This window comes from Silene latifolia, chromosome 7 (genome assembly GCF_048544455.1).
Source record: "Silene latifolia isolate original U9 population chromosome 7, ASM4854445v1, whole genome shotgun sequence".
Taxonomy (NCBI): domain Eukaryota; kingdom Viridiplantae; phylum Streptophyta; class Magnoliopsida; order Caryophyllales; family Caryophyllaceae; genus Silene; species Silene latifolia.
In genome coordinates, this window is record NC_133532.1 from 116,577,628 (window position 1) to 116,589,333 (window position 11,706).

The 11,706-nt window shown below is 35.4% G+C and overlaps 1 protein-coding gene across 2 annotated transcripts; it reads right to left on the bottom strand.

Moving 5' to 3' along the window:
* Positions 1 to 440: 440 nt before the first annotated feature.
* Positions 441 to 11,055, bottom strand: LOC141592671 (vacuolar cation/proton exchanger 3-like). 2 transcript variants are annotated; one of them, XM_074413428.1, is made up of 12 exons: positions 10,440 to 11,055; positions 8,233 to 8,496; positions 7,617 to 7,684; positions 7,499 to 7,527; positions 6,637 to 6,833; positions 5,443 to 5,655; positions 4,644 to 4,781; positions 3,496 to 3,612; positions 3,194 to 3,247; positions 2,833 to 2,949; positions 1,714 to 1,807; positions 441 to 783 (listed from the first exon to the last, which is right to left on the bottom strand). In XM_074413428.1, the coding sequence occupies exons 1-12, from the start codon at positions 10,455 to 10,457 to the stop codon at positions 773 to 775; spliced, it is 1,320 nt and encodes a 439-aa protein (XP_074269529.1). In that variant the 5' UTR covers positions 10,458 to 11,055; the 3' UTR covers positions 441 to 772. The 2 variants fall into 2 exon arrangements, with proteins under 2 accessions (XP_074269529.1, XP_074269528.1); XM_074413427.1 differs by having other exon boundaries at positions 7,617 to 7,687; positions 10,440 to 11,030.
* Between the last annotated feature and the right edge of the window lie 651 nt (positions 11,056 to 11,706).

The window sequence follows — 11,706 nt, forward strand, 5'->3', positions numbered from 1 at the left end:
GAAATCGAATATGACAATTCCTGAAGCAATACGTACTAGAAAAATCAGAAGAGAACGAAACAAGACCCGTCACAACCTCCCGAACGGCTGAAATTGAATTGTATATTACACGGTTTTCGGGATTACATGTTCGCGGAACAAAAATGTTCGTAAATCACATAGACGGTTTCTAAGGTTAGATAAAGAGTCCACACTATGGCTTGACCCAAACGGGTTCTTGAGTAGAACCTCGACCAACTTTCTTTGTGCCTGTCCATAAGTTCAATCCCTAGTATTGTTTCGATCCATAAAGAAAAGGAAACTAGATACAGTACCCCTTAGAATTGTCCATCCAAACTAAGTGGATGATTATTGCAAGGCAGTTTTGGCTGGAAAATTGGCATAAAGAGAGTAAATGTTGTTTGTTGTACTTTTCTTCATATGCACCTACATTTTTCGGAATGGCGCAACAAACTATGCTCTATAAATCCTGTTAATCTATTTTCAGTCATATAACATTATGTCACCAACGTATCAATAAATGAAAAGCCGGTGTGTTACAAACAGACCAATTCTGCAATCTGTGACATGTTACAACAAAACCTGGCATATATTTTAACCAGAGAACATACCGACGCTTATCTCTCCATGTGATTTGAAAACGCCTCAAAACTGATCATGAAGGAGATAATGCCAGGTAAACAGTACAAACAAATTCGGACTTGAAACCTTGAGTTCTTGACTCTTGCAGGCCATGCCGGTCAATCTTCTCCGATGATCAGTGATTGCAAAGTTAGTCGTCTTCTGCAAAATCACGCAAGGAATGAACGTGTCAAAGGCATACTACTTCCATTCTCGTTGGAGAAAGTAGAATGGAAAGCACCGTCGCAAATGATTATGCCATTTTATTCATTGGCCAGGTTATTTCAAGGAAATTTTCACTTTGGTGCCCTTGGTTGTGTCAATGAATAGAAAGACCAAGGCAATTTACTAATTTTACTAACCAGCTTGTCTCATTGAAGACGGGCACTATCCATCACAAGCTAAAGACGGATAGTGCCCCTCTCACAATATCACAAGTGAAAGGGCAAGTGGGGTGCTCCATTTAATTCCCACTTGCATATTGGGAGAGGGGCGTTATCCGTCTTCAGCTTGTGACGGATAGTGTCCCTCTTCAATGAGAATTTGTGTTTACTAAAAAGTTTGTCCAGAAAGAGAGCACGAGATTAAGAGTCAACCCTCGTAGTAAAATAATACTCCCTCCATCCCGTTGATATTCGTCCGGAATACTAGATTCACGCGGAGTATTTTTTTCTTTTATAATACCCATTTACTTGGAGAATACATAGTAAAATCTTTTGGATGAAGAGATGGGGAAGGAAGCGGAGGGGCGACTACAATTATTTGGTTACTAATTTTGGCTGGAGGGAAATAGAGGGGAGCGGAAAGGGATCCAAATCAAAATTCTTCCAGAATAGGAAAGCCTAACTTGGGTTTGACACATTCAGTGTGCCCATGGTATGAGAGTGAGTGACTGACAAACAAAGCGACCACTAAAGTCGGAAAAAAAGTTACCCAAGTCTTTATCCATCGACCCAAAATATTACATGCTTATCACTTCGTGAATGATGTTTTACCTCCCCTCAGCCACCGACCAGTCTACTAGGATTGATGAAACAAAATCATGAATGAATGCCTGTTATGCAAGATAATGCGGGGAAGAAGATAACACACCTTCCTTTTTATCAATATGTACAAAGAAGCTGGCTGCAACGATAAGATAGCACAGCACAAGCATCAAACCTTTAAAATAATTTGATGTTCCTTCCTGCCAGATACATATATTACAGTGTTAAACAGTATGTTCTGAAAACAGCCATTTTTTAAATTGCAACAGATAATAATGCAAGTGTTTTTACATAAAAGTTGAATGTGCTAACAGATATCCTAATAGAACTAGATACGGGATATTGAAACCAATTCTTACATAATTTCGAGCTCAAACAGAGACGAGCCATTTTTTTTCCCTTTTTTTTTTTGTTTCTTTTGGTTTGGGGCAGGGGATGATGTAGAATTGTTTTCCTTTCTAAACAATGACAGTGATATCACATGCAAGTACTTAGCCCTCGAACAACTGAAACTTGGTATTCTCGCTAGCACCTTACAAGCATCAAATACTCGATTTAAATGTCAAGAGGAAATGTTTATTGTCGGCTCGAAAGACCATGATGATATCATGCACGTCTCCTCTTTGGCACCATATCATGATGACCTAATCAGAAGCAATGCTGTCTTCAAGAGACGAAGATATGTGAGAAAAGAAACAACAATTTGTTAAGAAGCCCAGATTGGATGGAAGGATTAGGAAGAAGAGGGAGGACAGGAACGCATTTCCCCTCGTTTAATAGTCAAATCAGATTGGAGGGAAGTCGGGGGGGAAGGAAAATGGGTCCATTGACCCTTCTACAAATGAAATCAAGATGGCTCCCTTTTGCTCCATTCTGACTTCCCTTCCCTCCATCCCCCTCTCTCCCCTTTCGCTCCTAATAGCGAGTATAAAGGACAATGTTTTTGAAGGTTTGAGATTTTCTGATAGGACAGTTTTTATGATTTTTCTAATTATGTTAAAAAAATCCACATGCGGCTTCTTTAGTCAATGTTCAAGCAAATTTCACCTGGCACTCTCATCTAACCAGTTAACCCAGATTTTCTTTTACTATGATGAACATCCTTTTTTAAGATGAAGTATAACGTAAGCATGCTAAAACAATAACCAAGCAATCAACAACGATAAGTGTTTCTCAAGAATCAAATTAAAAGAATTTAGTAAGCAAATGAAAGATGGTGGCAAACCTGTAGCATAAAAGCAACAACAAGAACTGTCACAAAAAGTGTAGCAGTCTCAAAAAGTTGAAAATTTAGATCCATAGGCTGCCCCATCATCCACCCAACAATAACACAGAAGGGGATCTGCAAATTTACGAACCAATATTAGCACGATGAATAGGATATTTTTACTCAAACTGATTGCTATTTTAACATGACACCTATAATACTACATCCAAGATTACGCAGAAGAGAAATTTCTGGACACAATAGCTGAGTCCAGTGTAAATAACACTTGCATTCATAATAGTAGCTTTAGAGTTAAGTTTATGTGAGCAAATGAATGTTTATATCAAGATGTAAAACATAACCAGTGTACCCTACTCACCACAAACATTGATATTTGTGTCGATGAGCCAATAGCTACTCCAAGTGTTATATCCTGAAAAAAAAAACACGGAGGATCAATCAAGAACTATACTGAAGATTCCCTAAAAAAACCTATACTGAATGAAGGATTCTGCCATGAGAAAAACATTCCATCATTGTATCACAAATTCACAAGATGAAACATGTTCCTTGTAAGGTTATTCGAGAAGGGAATTTAGAATATCTGCTATGAATTTCAGAAGCAGAAAGATACAGAAGTTAGCGCCCATTTCAGGGAGGGGTTTCAAATTCAGAACTCACCAGTTTATCCTTTACGGCAAACATGATTGCACTAGCATGCTCGGCAGCATTTCCTACAATTGGAAGTAGAATCACACTTATAAAGGCAACAGGGATATTCCAGGAGTCAGATGCACCCTGCAATCAAAATGAAGACATCACAAACATGATCACATATGAAACAAGAGAAGCTAAGCTGGCAGATATAAAATCCTCGGAACGATGTAGAGTAGGTTGCACTCAAGCAATTCTATTACTACAACCATCCCATTTTTATTTTCCCATTTGACTTTGGTGGTCAACCAACATCAACCTTGACCATTAGTATTACTAACTATGTGTACAATGCAATGTACAATTTCTCACATTCACTTATCAAATCTATTATTTTCATTTACCACTTCTAAAAGTTTGTAGCTATAATACATTTTGAGATAATATTAGTCAATGTATGACAACATTTGACAAATAAAGTAATATGGGGACATAAAAAAAAAGGGAGGGTGTTTTAACAATCAGATGTTACGTATTCATATAAATTGGGCCACACTATTATGAACACACTTATTAAGAAATTGTGAAAGTTATCTACTATAAGCAGCCTTGGTGAAGAAGAGTTTGCAATATGTAGTCTTTCACTCAATGGCTATCAGTAAAACTGGCAGGCCCTCGAGCTAGAAGAATTACGACAATAAGTAATATGTTTCCACAGCAAACTTCTCTTGAGTACCACGCATAAAATAAAGAAAAAAAACTCACGAAAAGAGCTGGGACAAATGAAGTAATTTTAGACTTCTGTCCATAGACTACACTGAACATTCTAGCTATAATGCTATGCCAACTTTATTCTTAAGACGCAATTTTATGCCAAAGTCCTCCTTAATGGGCTTTTTGTGCTAACCTCACAACCTGCCATACAATCCCATCATAAGTGGTTATTTGTAACTGCAGTGGTTGCTAGACTCTTGAAGTTTATATCGACCAGTTAAGGACAGTACAATAGATACTGGTGACAAACAGAAGGCTTACTCATAAATCACTGGTTATCTCTACAATGCGTAGATTTTAATTTATGAAATTAGTCAAAACATTAGACAATACAAAATGTACAAAACATAAATTAGGGATAAGATCTATGTCAGGATATGTGAAGAAATTTATCGAACTACCTCTATGGCATCAACAAGATATCCAGATAAAACTGACACCCATAATGTCAGAATAGCAAGCCAAGTAATCGATTCCCAGTAAGTTATCTCAGGAACTTCGCCATCGTCATGAGAATCTTCAATGACAATGCTGGATTCCTACACCCATTAATAAGTGTCAGAAGATACTATTATGCATCTTGAATTTGAAGAATATCCAACCAAATAATCAACTAAATAACTTTGTAATATACACATTTATGAAAGTTATCTGTGTTCAGTGTTTCTAGTATACACATATAAATGCTAAAAAGCTCCACAACAAATGTGGCAAGGATGTGTATCATACCATACCCTCTTTTCATATATACATTTTTTTTTTGTATTTCCCTCATTTTCTATTAACACTATTTATTTAGTTTTATTATCTTATTTATTGTGTTCTTTCATTTTTTTGGTATTTTATTTCATAGTAGATGACTTTGTTGTTGTTCTTACCGTAGTAGTGGACTAGTGGTCTTAACTACGTTCCAGGTGGCCAAACTACAGCGTTCTTAGTTCCTATAGACGAATTCTTTGTGAGACATGTATTCATTAGGCATGGCAGGAGTATTAGACCCCTGAGTAATACCTTTAACAAATTAAAAGACGATGAGACAAAAAAGGTTGGAAATAACAGCTAAGCATAAAAAACGAGGTAGCAGCTCACTGGCCACTATGTTTATATAAAATATATGCCACAACTAAAGCGTCCGAATAAAAGCCTCAGCACAGAAGTTCTATGATGAAAGTAAGGCATGTAAGAGAAATGTTAACACACCCCTTCAATAGGATCATAAAGATTCTGCTGACTCCTTAGCTGAAAGAATAGGTAGCTTGCATATGCCACAAGCATGATGCCGCTACTAAACCTTGAAAGAGACAATTCTGACTTGCCAAACGTGACTTCAGTGTGCGTGAAATGAAGAACAGCAGGAAACGTTATTCCCATCACAGCCATCAATAACAAGCCCGAGTTGACCACGGCTCCAGACTATAGGAAGAAAAGAACATGGTCAATATTACAAAATATAGAAAGAATACTGAAGAGCTAATCGTTCCATTTCCAATAGCCAAAGACTCATTATTTTTAGGTTCTTGGATTATGAATTTATGATGGAATATAGTAAAATGGCTTGCTAAACTGGCTGCTCTACTTCTTATCGTGAAGTGGCAGTCACTAAATGCAGTTCTCGATGCAATTTTCATTCTGGGTCATTTGGAAACAGCCTCTTTGTGCTGGTAACCCAAGGGTAAGGCTACGTACATTTGATCCCCCTAACCCAGGGGACCATTAAGGCACTAGGATAAGGATGTTGTAACTCAAGAGCTAATGTACTCTACATTGTCCACACAAAGTAACACTTGATCCACGTTTAAATTTTTAAAGGCGTGATGTGCATGGAAGTGATGAGGGTCTATGGCAATGTGGTGCAAGGCGAGAAGCAAAGGCAAGCGCCCCTACGAGCCTTACAGTTTTTGGAAACAAGCTTGTACTTTCAGAACAAAATATTGTGCAACAATAGCTTCTACGGATTTTAATGAGGGTCACAAGTACGGTAGAGATTATGGGGTAAGGGGGGGAGGAGAATAAAAGAACTAGAAGAAAATTAGGCATGTCTTAGGTATGGGTCGCGGTATCTCAGAATCGGACTTGATGCGGTCATCACTGACTTAGTTAAGGATACAGTGGCACTTTTTCTTTAAAGAGGCTTTTATAGCTATTTTAATCGTCTATGGCTGGTTTTGAATCATCTTAGTGACTAAGAAACATATGGCATCTTTGCGGGCAGATTTAGCCCAAATTCAGTATAATTTGGCCGCAGTTTGGCTACCTTGGGCGAGTTTTTGCCCTTTTTTATTTTGGCTTTGACATATCAGTATCACAATATCTTGCATTGGCTTCTTACGATGCTGACATACATCTTCAGTGATAAGACACATTTAGACCGAGATTTTGAACCACGTTGCTTACCTTATCAAATCTTTGGACTTTTGGATAATGAACAATCCCACCCGTGAAAAAGGCACAGCCAAGAACTAGGAGCATGTTTGATAAGATGGAGCCCAGCAAAGATTGTTGAACTACTCTGATCATGCCAACCTTCAATGCATACATTGAAATGATCATCTCCGTAGCATTGCCAAATGTAGCATTTAGCAGACCTCCAACTGAAACCAACAACATATTTTAGTCCACCAAGAGTGGGATAAGAATAGAGCTTTCATCCAAAAATGATTGGGGGTTGGCTAGCATGCCATTTGAAATCGTCAATGTCAGGTAAAAGTGAGTAAAACTATACACCAACAAAAACAAATTATATATAAAAAATGTTGCAAATAAAAAAAAAATATAATTATTAAGACACACAGAAGTGAGTATTTTGGGAATAAATAAACAAATTAAAAGTAATAAAATACTAAAAACAATGATAAAAGTAGACTCTAGTGAAAAAAGCTGCACATATCAGCAAAATTTTATCTTTAGAGAGAAAAACACAGTAGAAAAAAAAAATTAATAGAAAAAATTAATAAAATAAAATAATGACAACAAAAAAGACATGAGAAAATTAACACTCTCTGTCTCACATTAATCTTCTCACTAGACTTTATTTCGTGTTGTAATATTATAATTTTGTTTTGATTTTTTTTTTTCTACATATATACAGTCAAAGTTCTGAAACTTTAACCTCAAAAGATTTATGTGAGAGTAGTGAACCAAAGAGCGTAATTAACAATACTGAACAATCATGCATCCATGGAGATTGGAGACCAACTATGATAACATAAATGAACTATGTAATGCTTCTGGTGGAAGAAAAGGCAGTTGACTGAACCTGTAGGGCCTGTATAAAATGCAAGTTGCCTGCGTGAAAAAACGACTAGCATTCATCAATGACTGAGAGTGACAAATATGAGACAGTAGTGTGGTCAATGAAAAAGAAGACGACATACTCTGTCGCATAACCCAACCGCTCTGCTAAAGGAGTAATACCCAACAAGCTGAAGAAGAAAATCCAACCCTGCTGTACGCACAAGTTTAATAAGATGGCGATAGTACTGACGATGGTGAAAACAAGTGGTACAAAAACAACAACGCTGACTACATGGACAACGTGAACACCACAAAGCATGAGCTGGATACGATAATTTCTCCCAGATTTTGCAATTCAAATAGAGCCAAAGACTTGGTATTCTTTGGTTCTGGATTATAATGGAATTAAGAAAATGACTCACTATACTGGATGTGTTTCATACTTTCATTTGATTATTTAGCGGTCATTTAATGTAATTTTTGACGCAATGAGTCGTACAAAAACAATCTCTCAGGGGTAAGGCTGAGTACATCAGTAACCCCCTACCCCACCATTTGAGGAAGCCCTTGAAGCAATGGGGTGTTGTTGAAGAGCACGGAGATGGCCCCAAAAAATAGAAGTTGTCACTTTGTCTCACTTTCGAACACAATGCACGAAGATAGGGAGAGGGGAGAGGGGAGGGGGGGAGAGGATGACGTTTTTGTTTCAGTTGCCAAAAATTCTTCCAAATGAAGAGTAAAGAAAGTAATTCTTACTTGTCTATGAGTTACATAGTGCAGCACTATCGCTAATGGACCGAATGGTAACAGCACATTTATTTTTGCTTTTATTAACACCGTGTATATACTGGTAAAGGGGGTGTTTCGAAGCTTCTTCATAAATCGTGAATTTAAATCTCCTCTCTGAACCGTAGGTGATGTTTCAAAATCTAGAGAATGCATCTCCTTTCCATTGACTTTTGATGAAAGTGGAATATCTTCTCCAAAGTCAAGGTCCACCTTTGCATCGCTGGGACCCATCTGCATAATTGTAAGTTAACCGATATAAAGCTTCTGCGTAATTTTTTTGGGCGTCAAATGTTCTGGCCAAAGGGCTACCCGAATGCAGAAAAAATAAAATCTATATAAAGTCATAAGATAACATACAAAACCCAGAGCGACGAGTCTCTGAAGGTGTCAACTAGTCCAAGACCTTAAACACTATTCGACAGGCTAATGTAAGACAAGCATAAGTATTTGCAAAATTACAACAGACTTTCGATATCTAAGTCAGACACATACGAGAGGGATTAACATAAGTTGCAGGAAAACAATTTAATCAGTATGACAATAGCATTATCAAACGTGACACCATATACTTCTCCACAGATATCATGAACAAGTGTTAGACACTTAAGCAAATGGAAAGAGCAGTAATTCTCTTTATAAATTTCGTCTTTATGGCTGTTTTCTTTTTCCTGAGAATCAACCAAGGATTTCCAGTAATGGCAGGGTTGCTTAATTAATACTCCTAGTACTCTGTCATCCCCTCTTTTATCTTCTCTTTTCGGGTGTCCCATTTTAATCTTCTTCCTTTTTAGCAAACTCTTTTTTTTTTTCAAGAATTGTCCTATGCATGCACTACGAACAAAACTGTCATCATTTATGAGAAATTTTTCTCTCTACTCACAAAATCTTCCACTTTATTATTCATTTCTTCATTGAGTATGATAATTTCCGTAAAACCAAAGTGAGAAGATTATATAGAGATAGAAGGACTAAGCCCAATTGGAATACAGAGTATGGATACACGACACACACTTAATTGGGTATCATATATGTTGGAAGTGTCATATTACTTAAAATACTTTATTTGTACTCAGTTTATGACCCAAAGACAATCTTTGCAACGTAAAATAAAGGTACTTACAAGTTACGATCCAAAGACAATCTTTGCAAAAAGAGCGAGGATCATACAAATTTATTTGAAATGAACATATTGGGATCACTCACCCACTTTACTATATTTGACAAGTTGATAACTTGATATACTAATCGAGGCGTTTGATAGCAAAAATATTAGAAGGGCATATTACTATATATAAATTATAATATGTTGCTTGGAGCATCATATTCAAAGTGTATAAACTGCACATTACTTGAATGATAATTTTGGTAATGGGGCTCACATTTGTTTACTAGTTATTTGACATAGTCTACTACAAACAAAATCCTAACCACCAAATACCTATATAAACTACTAATGAAACCTGCTTATACTAAATAGGACCAAGTTATCGATTGCTATTTGCCAAACAAAGCTTAACCAACACATAAGTTAAAAATGGCGAAAAATAAAGCTCAGAGGTCCACAAAGAAAAATAGGAAAGCCAAAAAGTTAAAGTCAAGGTCAAGCAATGAATACTTCTCCATACAAGCAAATCCTTAAGTTAAAAATGGCGAAAATCAGGACTCCTTTTTGCTGACTTTGGACTTAAAATGATGGTCACTGTATACATTTTCGACTCAATCAACGAACATTTCCAAAGCAACAGACTTCCCAATGCAATCGAGATTGAACAATTGATGAATACCAACATACAATGTTAAGCAAAGTTAACTCCAATAAAGCATTGTCACATTTTACAAACCTTCAGTACAATGTGCATTTTATGATCCAAAAACAGCCCCAGTAACACCAAAACGGAAAATGATCAGCAAACGAACACAAATTCTTGTTTAAGACCGTCTTATTGTAAGATCAACCCAATTACACACACAATCAAATGAGCAATATCAAATCCAAATTCAAATTTAAGCAACATACTTCAAACTACCCAAGTCAAAGTTGATCAAATCTTACATATTAGATCAACTACCAACAAATAAAACAGCAAGATCAAAACTTTACCAAATTCATCAAACAATAACACAAAATAAACAAAACCCAAATGAAATCAAACAAAAAAACAACATAAAATTACCTGAACAAAACTGCTCATATACACAAACCTGCAAAAAAAAAAGTACTACAATCTTTGAAAAAAACAAAGACCCAGATGAGATTTTCACTTGAAAAGCAAGTTTCAACCACTTTTTTATAAATTAATCAAAGTTTTGAATCTGGATTTTGTCTTAATTGAAGTTTTATTAAGCTTATTAATATTATTATTAAAATTACAGCAAATATTATTAGTATTTCAGCAGAAAATTAGGAAGGAAGTGGAAGAAGAGTCGTCGAAGCACATCATTCATTGAAAAGAAAGAAGATTTCATTAATTTAGATTAAATAAATTATTGGGTAAGACCGCAATGTGAAGTGAAGCTTCCAAGAAGTCCCAATTCAATTAAATTAATTCAATTTTTTTTTTTTCATAAAGTGTACTTCCAATTATTGTATTTTATTATGTTCTTCTTCACTAGAAAAAAAATTGGGGGTTTTGAGTGATTTTTTTTAGTTTGGTTGTGTTTTTCTTGTGATTTTTGACGGTTTCTGAAAATGGAGGTCGGGACAAGGTAGCTATATTTATGGATGGAATTTAGTGTAATTTAGATTGGATATTTTTTGAGGAGTTATGAAGTAGTGAATGAATTAGGTACATTATTAAGACTTCTAAATAATAAATCGGGTTTTCTAATGTGTGTTCCTTAAGGTATACATTACAAAAAACACACATTAGAAAAACCGTTATTAAATTTAATAATCTATATATAGAGATTAGAGAGTATATGACTCGACACTTATTTATTCATATAAATTTGTTTAATTTATTTTGAGATACGTTAAGTTCAGTTCATAGATTATACATCAAATGTAGTACAACTTGGTTTAGTAGTTACTCTGTTTTATAGTAAGGTTTTTGGGTTTTGTTTTAAAGATTATGAGTTTTATTATAAAGTTTATGAGCTTGTTCACTAAAACATTAAGCTAAAAAGTTACAATATAACTCAAAAACTATACATATAAATTCAGTTAGTTTTGAGTTTTGACGTTTAAAAATTAAAATATACCTTATAAATTTTAAAAACTCAAAAAAAATACACATAAGCTCAATTGCTAAAAGGTCTGATGTAATACATCAGATGCATGTTCCTTTTTTTTCCCATTCAGTGTGCCTGGTATGTTATGAAATATGTGTAATTAAAATCAGTTATATTACAATGAATCATTGTACCGCATTGTCGGAATCTTTTTCCCGTCTTAAAATCATTTATATTATTCTTGTTTACTACGGAGTATAAAATAAAGTA

Coding starts and splice junctions, on each gene's coding strand:
- LOC141592671 (XM_074413427.1), bottom strand. Junction 2,950..3,193: donor CACAAATATCAATGTTTGTG/GTGAGTAGGGTA, acceptor GTAAATTTGCAG/ATCCCCTTCTGTGTTATTGT. Junction 1,808..2,832: donor TTGTTGCTTTTATGCTACAG/GTTTGCCACCAT, acceptor TGTATCTGGCAG/GAAGGAACATCAAATTATTT.